General features: G+C 43.8%; 1 protein-coding gene across 6 annotated transcripts in view; it reads right to left on the reverse strand.

The window, feature by feature from the left end:
• Positions 1 to 18,670, reverse strand: part of FBXW8 (F-box and WD repeat domain containing 8) — a 120,995-nt gene that overhangs the window by 14,343 nt on the left and 87,982 nt on the right. For all 6 annotated transcript variants that reach the window (XM_058424770.1, XM_058424766.1, XM_058424769.1 and 3 more), the window contains one exon: positions 7,545 to 7,672. In XM_058424770.1, the coding sequence (XP_058280753.1) occupies positions 7,545 to 7,672 (128 nt within the window). The remainder of the gene's footprint in view (positions 1 to 7,544; positions 7,673 to 18,670) is intronic.

An 18,670-nucleotide genomic window follows, 5' to 3' on the forward strand; every position in this document is an offset into this window, starting at 1 on the left:
AATAACTTATTGTAACACTTGCAGATGGAGCAAATGCAACATTTACGCCCCAATCACTCTCTCTCTAACAGCAGGCAGCAGTAGCATGAGCACAGCACACAACTTTATATTTGTCAGGGCAAGAAGCAAGCACTGAGACTCTGTAATTGGGGGGGTCACAACTCAGGGCGTGCTTCCTATTGGCTTGGATTAAATACTCCCATATGATAATGAGGAACACTGTAGCTGATGGCAAGCTGAAGCCTATTCAGTGTCTGGCTCGGCAGTTTCATTAAGGAGGACCTGACCTTCAGCTATATTTCTACCCAGAAAATAAAGGGAACAAGCAATAAGGTATTACAATGTAGGCTTTTTTTATGACCAAATTAATTTTAAAAATAGTATTTTTTTAAAGAAATCAATACATGATTCTGTTTGGTCTCACTGAACCTGGGCTATTAAATATTAAAGAGGATTTTAAATATAACCTTATATGCCAAAATCAATAGCTTTATCTACAAAGCACTGACAATGGCCTTTGGTGAAAGATTCATTTTAAATGGCAACTAGAAAAACGTGTATTTTCAGGTAGAACTGCCAGTTTAATCTAGCTAGGCTAAGCTTAGTGCTCTCTGTATTTTAAGGCTGTATCTCTGAAGTTGAGAGTTCTCTGTATAGAGAACATAAAATTCTATGTGGCCAAGATTAATAAGCCCTTCGGACTGGTCACTGAACCTTTCTGGACCAGCATTAGATGGTCTTGAAGAGGTCTGCTAGACTCAAAATTCTGAGATCCATAACAAGTCCATCCAGTGGACAAAGATGATAATTTATAGAATGCCAAGAAAAGGGCACATGCTCCCAAGTTGGAAATACTAAAACATTTAGTTATTAACTAAGTCATGAGTATTTCCTATATCCATATTGTTACTTTCATATACAGTGACACTATTCAACATGCCTGACATTTGGAAGTTTACTGTTACCTTACTTATTTTAGAAAGGGTGAGGTATTGTAATCAAAAAGCTGTACAGTGTGGTAGTGCCAGAACAGACATACAGATCAACAGAATAGAACTGAGAGTCCGAAATAAACCCTCAAAGTTACAGTCCATTGATTTTCAACAGCGGTGCCAAGACAATTGAATTGGGGAGAGAATTGTCTTTTCAACAGATGGTGCCAGGATAGCTGGATATCCACATGCAAAAGAATGAGGTTTAGGTCTCTACCTCACACCATATACAAAAATTAACTCCAAATGGATCACAGACCTCAGTGTAGGAGCCAAACCTATAAAACCCTTTGAAGAAAACTTAGGAGTTAATCTTTGTGAGCCTGGGTTAGGAAATGGTTTCTTAGCTATGACATCCATAGTACAAATGACAAAAGGAAAAAAAACAACAACAAAAAAAAAACAGACAAATAGAACTTCATCAAAATTGAAAACCTGTGTGCTTCAAAGAATACAATCTAGAAAGCGAAAAGACAACCCACAGAATGGGAGGAAATATTTTGCAAATCACGTATCTGATGAGAGATTTGTACCTGGGCTATATTAAAAAAAACTCGAATAACTCAATAATAAAAAGACAGCCCAATTAAAAAAAATGGGCTGAGGATTTGGATAGACATCTCTCCAGAGAAGATATACAAACAGGCAATAAGCACGTGAAAGGATGTTCATCGCCACTGGCTGTCAGAGAAATGCAAATCTAGAATTCGAGACAGTAGCAAGTGTTGGTGAGGAGGTGGAGAAACTACAACTCATCCAGTGCTGGTGGGAATGTAAAATGGTACAGCCACTATAGAAGAGTCTGGCAATTCCTCAAATGGTTTAACATAGAATTACCACATAAGCCAGCAATTCTACTCCCAGTGTATTTCCCCAACCGAACTGAAAATATGCATCTACATACAAACTTACACATAAATGATAACAGTAGCATTATAATAGTCAAAAGGTGGAAGCAACCCAAATGTCCACTAATTGATATAAAGAAAATGTAGTATATCTGTACAAGGGAGTATTACTTGGCCAGAAAAAGGAATGACATACTGATACATGCTACAACTTGGGTTTATCTTAAGAACATGCTGAGTGGAATAAGCCAGTCATAAAAGGTCATAGATTACATCATTTCATTTATAGGAGACGTTCAGGCAATTCCATAGAGAAAGAAAGTAGATGAGTGGTTGCTTAAAGATGGAGGGGATAAGGGAAATGGGGAGTGACTGCTAATGGATTTGGGGTTTCTATTTGGGGTGAAAATGTTCTAAAATGGACTGTAGTGATAACTGCACAATCTTATGGGCCTACTCAAAACACTAAATTGTACAATTTAAATTGGTGAATTATGTGGCATGTAAATTAAATCTCAATACAGCTGCTAAAAAATAAACTTGAGACCATGGGGGAAAACACTGGAATTTGCTGGCTCAATGACTTAGCAACCCAGTTACAGCCTCACATTTGCCCTTAGCACCAACTGTTGGTTCTCCATAGCACAGCACGGATAAGCTTCTCCCTGCTAGATCCCCAGTTGCACTGGTGAAAATGAGCAGATCACAGATGAGAAGACTGAGAGTTACAGAATAGGAAGTGCCCTCATTTAATACAGCCCTTGACTGCCAACTACTGTGCTGACTTAATTCACTGAAAAGAAAGGAGGATGTTCTGATTCTGGCCAGAACGGTGTAAGCCCACTGCTGCCTCTCTCCTGCTGACTGCCAGCAAAACCTACGGACAAAACACAAAAACAAACACCTGAGGACTCTGGGGAGTCAACCCAAGCCGATGGATTGCAGAGGAGAGTCAAACCCATGGATGTGGCTGTATAGGGGAAGAGTTTCCCATGTTTTTCCCTTTTTCCTCTTGCAGCCTTGCCCTGAGTATAGGCTCCACCATGCAGAACTGTGTGGTGGTGCAGGAAGCTAAAACTCCAATAGAAACTCCATCTTTTTGACCAGAGGAACAAAAGGGGGCCCCTGCAGTCCCCAAAGAATAGGGGTGAGGGTTATTGTGGGGTTTTTTTTCTCTTTCTTGTGGCTGTGCCCCAAGGACAGTCCCCAGTCACATGCTGCATGGTGGCGGCGATGCAGGCAGGTAGAACTCTGAAAGAAACCCCATCTTTCTGACCAGAGAACTATAAGGGAAAGGAGTCCCTGAAGGCTGGAAAGTGTAAGGATTGAGAGAGGAGGAACCTCAAGAAAGGGATCCCATAATACTGTGTCTAAACCCACATAAATCCCAGGCTCATCCCTGGGCTATGTGGGACAGATAGAAAGCAGGACAGCAATGACTTTAAAAGCTCAACTAAGACTGAACCACTGCCAACCCAAGTGGCACATGCACAGACCAAAAACAGCATAGAAATTGAACAACTTTGGAAAGCAAACTGACATTGGAGTCACCACCTACAGAGGGTAAAACAGAACTTGCCGTCTGAACCTAACCAGGGTGACTGCCTGTTTAAAAGCAAAACAAAACAAAAATCATTTGTTGGAGGATTACATAACAGGATCCAGAGTGTATATAACATGACATCCACAATGTCCAGAATACAATTCAAAATTACTTGACATACCCCAAACCAAAAGCCAAACAGGAAAATGTGACCCTTTCTTAAGGGAAAAGACCATTAACAGATGTCAACCCTAAGATAAGCTAGTTTGGGAACCCTCAACGACTTTAAAGAACTTGTTGTAGCTACATTCCACGAGGTAAAGGTAAAATGCATGGGAATACTGACAGTGACGACCTCAGCAGAGACACAGAAACTATATATAAAAAAAGAAACAAATGGAAATTTTTAACCAAGAAAATATGAAATCTGAAATAAAAAATTCACTGGATAGGCTCAACAGCAGAATGGAGATGACACAGGAAAGAGTCCATAAACCTGAAGTTAGAGCAACGGAGATGATGCAGTCTGAGGAACAGAAAGGAAGGTTTGGGAAAGAACATGAACAGAGCTTTGGTGTCCTGTTGGAAAATTTCACAAGGTTTAATATTTACATTATTGAGGTTATCGGAAGGAGAGGAGAAAGGGATTATTCAGAAAAACTATTTGAGGAAATAATGGCAGGAAACTCCAAATTTAGTGAAAGACATAAATATACAGATTCTAAATGCTTAATAAACCCCAGATAGGGTTTAAACTAAAAAAACAAGTGATTACTTCCTGCAGACTTTTCCTTAGTGACTCATTCAAGCTTCTCATATATGTCCCAATTCCTAAGCTATTAATTCATTGTTGCCTTCAGTGAATATACTTTCATTTCATTGAAAACACCACTGATTCCAAGAAGCATCATTACTTTGTGTAACTTTTAAAAATGCTGCCATTTTATGATGCTATTGTAAAAGTCCATTCTGATTTCATAGATGTGAAAAATTTTTTTTTTAAACGTACATCTTAGAATAAATAGAAAATATACTGTGCTAGGCACCCACCGAGTACCAGAGAGCGTGGTAAGTGGAATGGACGTGAGCAGCCAGTCCTAACGCCGATGTGCATCACTCCCCATACCATTACTCATTGCTCTTTCTTCTTAGTCTTAGCGAGAAGAGACAAAATAAGCATTCAGAAAAACTCATTAATCTACACTGATAAAACTCTTATGCAAAATCTCACTTTTCTCTCTGCTCCCATCTTTACAAGCCTTCCCTCCCAGCAAGGGAAAAGCATACTCTAACATTAACTCAGTTTCCACCCCAATCTTTCTCTTGCTCTTCATCAGACTCCGTTTATTTTTTAGTTTTTCTTTATTTTTTGAGATGGAGTCTCGCTCTGTCACCCAGGCTGGAGTGCAGTGGTGTGATCTCGGCTCACTGCAACCTCTGCCTCCTGAGTTCAAGCGATTCTCCTGCCTCAGCCTCCCGAGTAGCTGGGATTACAGGCATGAGCCACCATGCGTGGCTAATTTTTATATTTTAGTAGAGACGGGGTTTCACCATCTGGCCAGGCTGACCTTGAACTCCTGACCTCAAGCGTCTGGTTTTTCTTGATAGGATACTTTTTCATTTTTACTTTAAGCCCACTGTCCCCCACACCCCCAAAATAAAACTCCTTGCAAAATTCCACCCATGTTTGCAAACTACTTAAAACTGATTCCTTTAATGAAAACATTTTTGTCTTAATCTGAGGCAGTTTTATGTACCTTTAGAGTTCATCTCATTCCCAGGTTATTTATAAAGCACTAAGAGAATGCAGTGGGAATTAAGTTTTTAAAATAAAATAGGAAGGTTCTAGGGTTTGTAAAAAATCGCATCAGTCAGTTAAGTGACAGCCAAGGACATAGTTCTCTTCATAATATTTCACCCCTTACTCCCACTTTTGACATAAAACATAAGCTATACAAGCCTGGGCCAGCATCTCTAATGAGATCTTACTCATAGCTATTAAACCTCTGGGGAAAAAATGTAAGACTTCCCTCTACCACACTTAGTCTAGCTTCCTCATTCCTTTCTTCTAGATGTGCAATTTTTATTAAAACAACAGATTTTAAACCCATATATTCTAAGCTGCTGACCGAGCAACCCTGACTCAGGGAGTATTCTTACATATGATGGCTGGCCCCTAATGTGCCAGCAGTGGGCACACAGCTGGCACTGCTCTAGGACTCACACTGGTTAAATGCCAATTTGGATGCCCCACCTCCAACTCTAAGTCACTAGTCTGTTCTTTTCATCCACAGAGACAGAGCATTTTTAAAAAAAATGTAACATTGGCTCACTGATAAAATGGACTTAACATAGTCAGATTTGGACTGCAAACTGACCAGAGAGCCCTTTGACACTATGCATGGAACACCTCCCTGGCAGTGCGTATATAATGAGGCAGCCTGCTCCAGAGCAAAAGTCACCTTACTGAGTGTATATAGTCAGCCCTCAGTATCCATGGGGGATTGGTTTCAAGACCCCCTGCAATTCCACAATCTACAGATGCTCAAGTCCCCCTTTACATATAAAATGGTGTGGTATTTGCATATAACCTACACACATCCTTCCATAAAAACCATCTCTAGATTACTTATAATAGCTAATACAATGCCTACACATCGCTTCATTATGATTCAACATAGTACTTGGCTTGCTGCAAATTCAAGTTTTGCTTTTTGGAACTTTGTAGAATTTTTTTCTTAATATTTTTGAAATTATGCAGAAAACAGAGGTTTCTTCTCCGCAACACCCTTCTGGTTTCCGGTGAGCCTAACTGTGGCTGAAGATATAAATGTTCACACTGCAAGCAAACTCTGAGCATCATCTACCATCCCAAAGAGCTCTCCACATCGCCTCTCCTCAAAAACAAGCAGCTGCCAGGTCCCTGTGTGCAGATCCTAGGAGAGGAGCTTGGAGCCTCTGTATAGCTCAACCTGAAAACTAAAATGCGGGATTAAAGCTACAAACTGACTTGATTCTTTTGCCGTGCCACATGTGGGGCCACTTATCAAGCCTAGTTTCTAAAGAGAACTACTAGCTCAGTGCGTGCCCCCCACACACACTGAGGAGTTCAGTTCTCAAGCACCAGGAACATCAGCCATTTTAGGAGGCCTTATTTTTCTTCCCAATAAAGCAGACTCACATCATTTCCTTGCTCTAAATTGGGGGTGGGTATCTAGAGGTGAAGGTCGGGAGTTGAAAATATTATTTGACAGAATAACTATTTTTGCAAGCTGCTGCACTGGTGGGACAGAGGCCTGGGATCTGGCACAGAGGAGTACCCGCCTCACGATCTGACACCCGCCTCCGAGCAGCCCGCCACCTGCAGCCCGGGGCCGGGCCCAGGGGAGGGGGCGCCAGCAGCCCCTGGCCCTCAGCCATGCTACCTCTCTTCAGGGCACTGGATCAGACACAGCAGATAACTGGCCAAAAAAAAAAAGAAAAGAAAAAAACAAGGAAAGAAGAGGGGGGAGAAACCTAAAATTTGGACTCAGAGGGTCTTTTCAAACACTTTAATCCTTTCGTGCTGATGGTTCCTGGGGCGCCCGGGGCTGGCACAGGCCCCTGTACTGGGAAAATCTGACTCCCTAAGCCAATGCGTTAAAGAGAAGGCTGCTAATCAGCTAAATAGAAACTGGAATCTGTTCACATGAAGTCTCTCTTTCCCTCCATCACCAGAGGGACACCACCGTGTTCTGAAATACACTCTTGACATCATTTGGCAGGAAACCCTATTTTGTTGAACATGATTCATCCCTTAGGTTATTGTTTTTAATATTAGAAAGTGAGCTTTCAAGTGCCAAACAAATTTTGCAGCAGGGGACAAAAGATATTCCAAGTGGTCTCCCTGGACCTTCTACCAACTGCGTCCACCAAATGGCTTAAAAGAAAACCTTCCCGTGGTGCTTCAGAAATGAAGCAGAGACATAGCTACATCCAACTATTACCTAATACAGGACTTTGTTCTCCGAGTCTAGAGTGTTTATGGGATCAGGGCTGAACTCAGGTGGGCAGAGCTGTTGAGTGAGAACCGGGCAGTGAGAGCAGCGCAGTGGGGGCCAGGAGGCCGGGCCTTGGCAGAAGCCGTGGGGCTGCAAGGCAATGCCCTTCCAACTCACGTACCTCCCGTCCATGTTGCCACTGACCATGAGGTTGGCAGGGCTGTCGCTGAGGTTGACACACGTGAAGTCACGGAGAACGTTACCCAGCTTCAAGAGGCGGCGTCCTGCTTCCAGGCTATACACCAGGATCTGAAAGAGGAAGAGAAATGTGTGGACCCATAATTCCATACACCAGGCCGACATCAAACACTTTCATTTCACCATCGTGGAGGGCATGATCCTTACCACTCAGCTCCAGTGAAGATGTTCTGCCACTTAATTTCCTGATCTTTTTCAGGTTACTGATAGTATAGGGACGTGGCTATTAGAGTGCCAAAAAGAAATGCAAAGGAAGAGAGAAGGAAATCCAGCGAATTCCTCAGGCCAAGGTGCACACTCTGGCCACAAGGAAAACGTGGGGAAATCAGGTATTCTAATTTCTTAACAAAGAGAAAGCCGTCTGGAAACCATGGGGCCACTGACTGCTTCTGATTTGGAACGAATGGGAAAGCTCGCAAGGCATCAGGAAGCTTGCAGATGAGCCAGCATGAGTTCTCACCTGAATTTACGTCACAGGCGGGAAAAGAAAGAATAGTACAAGGACCAGGACAATGAAGCTCGCATAGCCACTGGATGCTTCCTTCGGACTGAACTATAAACCAAAACACAAACTCACTCCCAAACACTTTTCTCTTCACTCTCTGCTTGCTAATGTTAGGATGCTCTGTTCCACAGGGTATGAAAGTAAATAAGAAGATACCCCTGATTTCCAGACAATGTATTGTTATATTAGAACACCTCTGTGTCTTCTCTCCAGCGGGGGGAAATTTATGTTTTTTGCTTAAAAAGTATTAATTCAATTCAACTTAATTCAAAGAACAGTAAATGCTTGCTATGTGTCAGTCACTGTCGTAGGTGCTGAGGACACAGTCCTTGCCCCCAGTTCACATTCGGAAGACTCCTCGTTAACACACACAAACACACACCAAGTTCTGAGCATACTTTCTATCCTGGAGATCATGTGGTTGATATTTTTAAATTAATGAACTCAAAAGTTTTTGGTTTTTTTTTGGGGGGGGCGGGGACAGGGTCTTGCTCTGTCATCCAGGCTGGAGTGCAGTGGCAACATCATAGCTCACTGTAGCCTCAAATTCCTGGGCTCAGGCAATTCTCCCACTCAGCCTCCCGAGTAGCTGGGGCTATGTGTGTGTAACACCACGGCCTGCTATCTTTTTTAAAAAATTTTTTAAGTAGAGAAGGGGTCTAACTATGTTGCCCAGCCTGGTCTCAAACTTTTGAGCTCAAGCGATCCCCCTGCCTTGGCCTCCCAAAGTGCTGTCATTACAGGCATGAGCCACTGCACCCAGCCAGAGGTTTCTGTTTTTTGCTTTTGAGACTGAGTCTCACTCTATCGCCCAGGCTGGAGTGCAGTGGTGCAATCTTGGCTCACTGTAACCTCCGCCTCCCGGGTTCAAGTGATTCTCCTGCCTCAGCCTCCTGAGTAAGTGGGACTACAGGCACCCGCCACAGCGCCTGGCTAATTTTGGCCAGGCTGGTCTTGATCTCCTGACCTCAAGTGATCCTCCCACCTCAGCCTCCCAAAATGCTGAGATTACAGGCATGAGCCACCACACCTGGCCTCAGCCAAAGGTTTTAATAGTAATATTTTGTAGAAAGATTTCTCCTCTCAGCACACACATGGAAATGATGTGCGTTTCTTCTTGTCAGCCTATACATTTATCACTTACCAGGATACAGATTTTTACTTTAGTATTGAGAAGTAAATAATAAATAAAATATTCTCTACCTTGAAAATAATCCTGTCAACACACATTTCTAACGAGTGAATCTTTGGAAGTTTCTAATGGTCAAAACAACACTGTAATATTAACTATCGCTAACAGCATCTGGAAGGAAAAAGGACAATTTCAAATTTTAAAATGCCCTCTTAATCTATAAAGACTACAGAGAACAATTGCAGTTGAAAAGAAACATTTCTGACGCAGAAAATTTCAAAACTTTTAAAATATCAAGAGTAAATTTATTCTTCCAAGTAAGTATATAGAAATAACCAAATCTCTTATCTTCAGAGAATAACCTAAAAATTACATAAAATCGGCACCTGGAGGGAGAAAATAAAAAGAGCAACCTCACATTCTATTATAAAAGTAGTATTCGGCTGGGCACGGTGGCTCACGCTTGTAATCCCAGCACTTTGGGAGGCTGAGGCGGGTGGATCACGAGGTCAGGAGATTGAGACCACGGTGAAACCCCATCTCTACTAAAAATACAAAAAAATTAACTGGGCGTGGTGGCGGTCGGAGAGGCTGAGGCAGGAGAATGGCGTGAACCCAGGAGGCAGAGCTTGCAGTGAGCCGAGATTGCGCCACTGCACTCCAGCCTGGGTGACAGAGCGAGAAAGTAGTATTCTGCATCTACTTATCATTATAGAGTGTTCAAAAATTTGGACTCAATATTCTCTTGTTTTTAAAATACTTCAACTTCTGTAGCAGGAAGGTAAGGCCTTTAAGTCAGTAAAATGTTGATGGTAAATCTAAGAACTGAAATCTGATACTGAGTAGGTTCATATGTCTTTATGTCTTCCAGTTGTTCTCTTTTGACAAGTGGATAAATTATTTCTTAGTGATATAGTGAGATGTAATCCCTTTCCAAAAAGACTCTCTGCAAATTCATCATAAAGACATCTAAGTTAGTAGTCCAGAGTCCAGTATTTTCTAAAATGTTTAATAATTCAACGAATCAGAACTATCTGAAGAGTACCTTTACCATGACGTTTAGTTAAAGACCACAGAGATTAGAAAACACATTACCCATCTCAAAGGCAGTTCTTTCCATGTTACAAGTCCCTTAACGACCTTTACCATTTCTCCCTCCCTCCCACACACTCTCTCTCTTTTAATAAGGTTGAGCAAATGGGACTTCATTTTATCTGATTGCCATAGACTAGTGAGATTAATTATTCATGCTCACACTCTCCCTCTTGTTAAGACCATGCATTAGACTAATTTTTCTCTTTATTGCCCTAGTTGGGTGAGTCTCAACCCATGGCCACTTGACTCATTCTCAGAGGTGTACAGATATGCTGGAAAAACCTACCCCAGCTCAAATCCCGGAGAAAATATTCTGCACTAATGCGGCTGCCAAAGATGATGTTGAGGATGGTTCCTTTTAAGTACCAGGTATATATTAGAGAAGAACTTGAACAGTGATTACAGAGCAAATTTTTGCAGGCATTAGATGTTTCTGTAAGAATTAGCTAAAACAGCTAAACCATGTTGAGGCTGGTTGTGTGTTTTACAATGGTAACTATAGGAAATGCATGACACAGGGAAGTTTTCCTCCTCTTTGGCTTCCAGGTAGACCTAGAAGGCGACGGGGGAAAAGCAAGCACTATCTTTAAAAAGAACTCTAGCAGAAAGTTCTCTATTCATCTGTTTTTTTTTCCTTAGAGATCTTAAAGTATTTCCATAAATCCTAGTTTTAGAATCTTAACTTGCAATTTTGTCAATGATTCTGATGTATCTGAAATCTATTTCTAAAAATCTTTTTCTGATTTCAAATATGATACATCTTACAACAAATTCTAACATAATAGAATTCTATAAAGTGGTAGCCCTCTGTATATTCCTCTCTCAGATACCACCACTTTTAACAGTTTGATATGTATACTTCTAGACTTTTCTTCTGCACATCTGTCTGTGTATACACATATTTTTCCTAAATGGGATTATTTCACAACTCCTTTTCCCTACGTGTCAATACCTATAGATAGATCTTGTTCTTTTTAATGGTTGTGTAGAATTTCTCTGGATACACAATTCCATATGGATTGTTTATAATTTTTAGATAAAATAAATAATGCTGTGATTCATTCAAGAGCTGGCCAACAGATATTTATCATTTTCTAGGCACTGGAATGAACGTGCAGGGACGCTGGGTGACGTGCAGAAGTCCCAGCCTGCTGCCAGCTAACAGAGCCTGCCTCTTCCCCAGCTGAGGCCTGACCGCCAGCTGTCCTGCTCCTCCATGGACGGGGCCTGCCTCTCTGAGGAGACCCACCGATCATCTTCTAGCCATGTCCTGGCAGCTGGTGTCTTAAGCAGCAGGGGCAGCGGTCCAGAGTCAGGAAGGAGACGCCAGCTACAGGCCCAACAACTGGGAGGCATCAGCCACCGCCATGGGCAGGCAGGCCCCGCAGCATCCAGGTGTGGCCTGGACTGGCTTTCCAGGCAAACTGTGAAGGAAAGAGCTGAGAGATGGCTCTTGTCCCTGTGGGGGCAGGGGGCAGGGTGGGAGGCGGGGTGAGCTCAAGGCAGACCAACTTCTTCCTTCACCCAGTAAGTAATGGATTAACACTGCAAGCTTTTCCTAAATTGGGGGCTATCACCCTCATAATTAATCATGAACCACTTGCATACTGAAATCACTGTGAAGAGATTATAGAGCCTTACCCTCTCAGAATTTTGGTCCTATACTGATGAATGAGGAAAGGAACTCTGTGTTTTAATTTTACCGAAATACTGAGTCTTCATACTGAAATACCTGCTACAGGCATTAAACCACCACCAACCACCCCAGCAGCTGGCTCAGCTCCCCAGAAGCCCAGCACTGTCTGTCCAGAGAGCTCAGGAGGAGTCGGAAGGCTTCCTTCCAAGACAATAGCATTTTAAAAGCTTTTTCAATTGAAGATGATTTGTTGGCCGTCATTTAAAAAAGGGCAGTGGCAAAGAGAGCCAAAGGTTAGGAGGTGCTGTGCTGGGCTGAGCGGAGTATAAGAGAAGAGGCACGAGAGGAAGATGTGACTACACTTCCTGGAGATGACACCATCTACCCACTTTCTTTTCTGATCCCTGGTAACCTATCTCCAACACTACCTTACATATGTGGCTCTTGGCTCTTCTGAATGGGGAAGTCGTGATCAGAAGCCAGATGCTGGGCAGTGAGGCAGTTAAACCGCCTGCTCTCTTCTTTTCCGTCCACTCCAGCTGCCTTTGTGCTCTCTTCTCCATGATGTCCTCGGCACACAGTGCCCGTTCCCCTGGTCAGTGCTGAGAGTCCTTGCTGTCTGCACGTGTCACGTGGTGTTTCGACAAGGCCACCCTGACCTGTGTCTTGTCTTCTTCCGGCTCTTCCCCAGATCTGTGGTTCTCAGATACTGGAGGGGAGGAGGCAGTGACTCCAGCAAATCAGGGGAGGCTCTGCAGCACTATTACCAAGCACCACACCGCATCACACTACACGTTGTAACACTCCTCCTAGGCTTCAACTCTAAGGTTCCTAACTCTAAGGTTCCTGGGGGCAGAGATCCTATCATTCATTCATTCATTCATGTGGCAATTATTAGACGGCAGCACATGCCAGGTACAGTGTCAGTTACACATTCCTGCATCTCACTAAGTGCCTGCGTTTGTGTTTGGAAGCTCACTGATTGGTACACAATGCCAGGCAAATCCAGAGCTTCCTATAGTCTCAGACCCCAAAGATATTCCGATGTTGCTTTTAGTGCTTAACACCTTCCTCCACTCCTGGATCTTGCTGCTGGTATGTACAAAGGAACTGCTCCATCCTACCCAAAATAGAAGATGGTTCCACAGAGATCTCTTCATACTATCCAGATGCCAGAGTGCCGCAACTACATCCAGTCCGACAGTCCCACCTCTGACGACATGGCAGACAATGTCTGGAAAACCTTGCCATTTACAAACAGTGACCATGCTGGGTAAGACTCAGCCTATCATCAAACAGTCCTTCAGACATTCTGTTTAATAAGCAATCACAGAAATTCACAGAAGCCCAAAATGGAGAGAGCACGAAACCCAGGAAGGTAAGAGAGCATTCAAGCCAGGGGCTAGTTTGGGCCCTCCCTCCAGTGTTAGGAGCCTGGAGAGCTGGGGAAACAGGAGACCAAGCATCTGCCCAGCATGAAGTAGAACCTACAGTTGGATCCCTGCAGGGCTACATACATTCAGTAAAAAGCGAGCAAGATGGGGAAAGTATCTACTGGTGCAGAGAGCTTACCCAGAAACATGTCTGCCTCAGGTTCAGTTCAGGGTGGAAAACAGTCTGCAGTCACATGTCTGCCCCCACACAAGTTCTGGGTTTGAGTTTACACCACCTGCAAGGCTAAAAGAATCCAAGCCTAATAAAGTATTTTCGGGTTGGTAACATACCTCCCGGTACCTCAGCAGAATCTTCTCAGGAGGGAAACAATCTCAACTCAGGCCCCTTTTAAGAAACCTACAAATCAGGATCAACTGAGTATTAGCTCACAATTAAAAAAATCCAAATACAGCAAGAAGTGATTTATCATATGTGAGACAGAAAAACAAGAATTAGACTTCCAGGCAAGATCAAATAAAGAATACAAGATAAGCATGCTGAAAATGTTTACAGATAAAAGAGGGAGAGGATAAAAAGTAGGAAATCGGATTAAGCAGATTTGAAAAATAAAGCAGAGAATTTCTAGAAATTAAAAAGTCAATGGATGAGATAAGCAAGAAATAAGAAGTCCGAGAGAGAAACTGTGGACTGGAATACCGAGTTGAGGAATTAGGCGGAATGCAACAGAGAGAGAGATGGGAAATCTAAAATGGGCAGTGAGCAGCACGGAGGAGGGGAGAAGCTGCCTTCATGCACACCTCCCCTGAGCTCCATGCAGAGCATCGCAATACATTTCCAGTAAGATAAGGGCCGAGAATTCTCTACAACTGAAAGGAGGGACACACAAGAAGTCCCAGACAGGATAAAAATAAATAAATAAATCCCAGACACACAAAGAGACAGTGGCATGAAACCACAGAAAATTAAAGACAAGGAGAAGATCTTAAAAGCAGTCAAAAGGAGAGAAAGTCCTAAAAGAGAATGACAGACTGACAGCCAACTCGTCAGTAGTGTCAGTGGAAGGCAAAACCAGTCATATCCTCAAAGGCTGAGTGAAAATAACTGTCAAGCTAGAACTATAAAAGACTAGCGAAACTACCTTTCAAGGATAAGGATGAAATGAAGGTGCTGTAAGAAAGAAACACAGAAAACACTTGTGACCAAGTCCTTATGAAAGAAACTTCTAAAGAATGCACTTTTGGGAGACAGAAAATCATTCCAGAAAAAGGGTCTGAGGTGCTGGAAGAAACAGTTAACAAAGATTCAAGTAATGAGCATAAAAGAATCCAGATGCTGTCTGCGAAAACAACAATGCTGATTTGGAGGTTAAATACATAGAATAATCTGTACCTAGTCTTTATTCCAACCAGTCAAATGCCATGAATCAGGAAAAAATACCATAACCATGAAGATGCCAGATGCCCAGGGTGCGCCCCCCGCCCCCTGCACTACTGTCTGGAAGGAACAGAAGCTCCTTTGGATACCTGTGCAGTGTTTGGCACATAGGAGGGGCTCAGTATACAGTTGATGAAAGAATGAGCAGATGAATACACACTGCACATGACTGTGTGTATCTACCCCTTACAGGCAACTGCTATGCTGGCCTTACAGTAAAGACAGGCTTCACGCATACAAATAAACACACAAAGTCGATTTGCTGTCCACCAACTGCAATGTATACAGCTGTTTGCTAAGTGCCAGGTACTTTTATTCAGTACAGATCTTCATGTACAAGACTAGTGATGCTCCTTTTTAAAAAACAAAAGACACAAAAGAAAAAGTCCTGTACATCTTCATGGTAGAATTTACTCATGTAAACAACCCACATTGCTATTCTGACCCAACAGAAGTAAGATCCATGGAAACGTGGAACTGAACTACAAAAATGCAAGGTGTGCATATCAATGTTCATGCACAAAGCTAGGTGAACAGTCTCTATAAATTCACAGATGAGCTAAGACTTTAAAAAAACAGGGATGAGAAAGATAGACAACTGGGGAGAGAGGGGGAGCCAGTGAGAAAAGAGTAAATCATACACAAAACAGCCAATAAAAAAATAAAAAAGCAGTTAATATACATGAATAATGGATGTCTGATTTAAAAGCAGTTTACTCCGATATGATGTAATTTTTGACAATCAGCCAGAGAGACTATTTTGTAAGTCCCTGCCAGAGATAAGTCATAGCGTGAGGCTTGGTAACACGGCCGTATCTGTGAACATGTGGAAAATGACTTTCACCACCATCCCAAAGGTGACTTTCTGTTGGCAAACAGAAGCTTGCCTTTCAGGTGCACTTCACAGCAGCAACCGGCAAGATGCAAATCTTGAAGAAATGGATCCCTGACACCCTCGACGTTCCCTGCAACATGGCACCCCTTAACAGTCTCCATCACATGCTTCTGGCACCGTCCATGCTCAAATTCAGCACAAAGGGAGAAGCAGCCTGAGCTGCTTTCATGTTTAAGTTTTAATTGGAGTGACAAGCCCACCAGGCCAAGATATTTCAGGGATGGGACGGTGTTGCTGAGCGTCGCCAGGCGCTGGGTAGGCAAGGCCTGTGTGCGCTCCCCACCACCACGTGCCAATGCACCTGCAACCCCCGCTGTTCCAGGACTGGACTCTTCCCGGGGAGGCAGTGCCAATTGCTGCAGGCTGTGCCAAACGTGGGGGCTTTGTGATGTGGGCAGATGTCTACAAAGGACCGGAGTGAGGCCAAACCAACACCTATTGTGACCTAAGCCTGAAAGGAACCCACAGAGCAACAGTACACTCGGGTACAAATCCAGGCAAAAACCATCCAAACGGGCCAATCTCTCTCTCTCAGCACATCCGTAGGTGCTGGGAATAATAAAGGAAGGCCAGGCGTACTTTGTGGAGTGAGCAGAATATAGCTCTCTCTTTGCTTTGAGATCATTTTTGTCTCAGTGCTGGTGTAAGGGTAAGAAATGTGATCATGAAGACCTGGTTAATGCTCACATAACACAAACAGGGAATATTAATGTCAGGGCAGTGAGTCCAGTGAAGAGATGATAACCATTGTGCAAATGTATGACTGGGAGCTGAAAATCCTCACACCCTCCTTCATGCTCCCAACAGGCCTCATCCCCACAGAGAGCATGGGCCGTGTCAAAATGCCATCAACACTGACCACACGGGAAGAATCACCAAGAGAAGGTTATTATATCTGTCTTACGGAGTGAAAACTGAGGCTGCAAACTATGAAGTGAACTCTTTAAAGGCAACTTGCATACTATTTTGAAAATGAAAAGGTTACCATGAGATGCTCATAATGTACAAGTATCTGTATGCCGACAGGACTTGGTGAACATTGCACAGGAAATTCAGTATATTACACTAGCTTGGCTATCGATTTTCTTTTGACTAGCCTGGCAACTTCTAGTTTGGCCCAAAGTTAGACTGGACAAAAGCTTCTAGAAGAGGGCAGGCAGGCAGCTAAAATCAGATCACTGAAACAAATAGCCCCAGGGGGAGACTGGGAAGCCGCAGTGAATAATCAGGGCCTTTGGTGGAGGGCAGCAGGTCCCCCCAGGGGCTCCCCCCAGCTCCCTAAGGCATAACGGCCTCTACTCACTCTACATGGTGCATGAGGTATTGGCAGAGATGTGCTTAGCAGCATTTTGCACATAAACGAACACTACACATATGAGCTCTTTGTAATACCCAGGACATGCCTTTCACACAAATCCCTTCGGAATATCCTTCCATTTGAATCTCACAACCACCAAGAGGGAGAGAAGACAAATACTACTGCCTACATTTTGTGCATCAAGAAACTGAGGCTTAAATAATTTTAAGCAGCTTGCCCCAAATTACATGGGCAACAAAAGGAGCTGAGGTGGCACTAGGTGGAGCCCAGCTCGTGTCATTCCTGTGCCACTTTGTGACCATATCACAATGTCTTTCCTGTCCTGCCAAAATAGTTATTAATAACAGCTAATATTTATAATATTCTCTTACATGCAAAACACTGCTATGGTGCATTATCTCACCTGACCTCCACAGTGCTGTAAGGTAGGTACCATGATTTTACTCCCTTTACACAGGAGAATATGGGGCCCTAAAGAGCTCAAACCTCTTGCCCAGTTAGAAGTTTTGGCACCAGGATTCAAACCTGGGTGGGTGGGCTCAAAGCTCATGCTCTTTAAACCTCTACCCCAGGGTGCTCAAACTATGGTCCCAGGACTAGCAGCCTCCGCTGCACTGGGCACTTCTTAGACGTGCAAATTCTCAGGCCCCACCCTCGACCCACTGAGTCAGAAGCTCTGGGGGTGGGGCCAGTGCTCAGTGTTTTCATCAGGTCTCCTGTAGATTCTGATGCATGCTGGCATGTGAGAACCCCTGTGCTCCACCTATACTGCCTTTCAGGCTAACGAAGAACTTCAGCCATGACACTGGTAAGTATTACTCAGCTATCAATGCTTACTTCCTGCTTCCAAATTGCTGCCAATCTGGGGAGGCAATAGTGCTGGGTGGTGCCGGTATGAAAATATGAGATGCAGGCTGGGTGCAGTGGCTCACGACTGTAATCCCAGCACTTTGGGAGGCTGAGGTGGGCGGATCATGAGGTCAGGAGATCGAGACCATCCTGGCTAACACGGTGAAACCACGTCTCTACTAAAAATACAAAAAGCCAGGCGTGGTGGCGGGTGCCTGTACTCCCAGCTACTCGGGAGGCTGAGGCAGGAGAATGGCGTGAACCCAGGAGGCGGAGCTTGCAGTGAGCAGAGATCGCACCACTGCACTCCAGGCTGGGAGACAGCGAGACTCCATCTCAAAAAAAAAAAAAAAAATGAGATGCAGACCCTGTGTTCTGTACAAGCTCAGTGCCAGAGCTCTGATGCTCAATGAGAGGCAGATAGTTTGTAAGGCTGCTTCTGTTAAGTAGGACTCTTTTTCAAAAGGACATGGTGAGACAGGAAAGGAAGAGGGGATGCTAGTGCCAGTCCCCAGTCAGGAATGAATGTGGCACAATGAGGATGGCGCTGGCCTGGCTGGAGGCCTGGCTGGAGCAAGGGGCTCATTCTGGAAGCACAGGACTAGAGAGCTGGGAGCTAAGATGGGGCCTGAGTCCCCACAGTCTAGAAGGCCAGGCTGAAGATGGGCACCGCGGCCTTACCCATGCTCCTCGCCATGCAGCCAGTGCTCTGAGAAAACCTGAAGTGGACCATGAGGAGGTGCACTGGCAAGTGGACAGGTGCCACAAGACTATAAAGGTGGAGAAAGGG

This window comes from Hylobates moloch, unplaced genomic scaffold (assembly GCF_009828535.3).
Source record: "Hylobates moloch isolate HMO894 unplaced genomic scaffold, HMol_V3 SCAFFOLD_12, whole genome shotgun sequence".
Classification (NCBI taxonomy): domain Eukaryota; kingdom Metazoa; phylum Chordata; class Mammalia; order Primates; family Hylobatidae; genus Hylobates; species Hylobates moloch.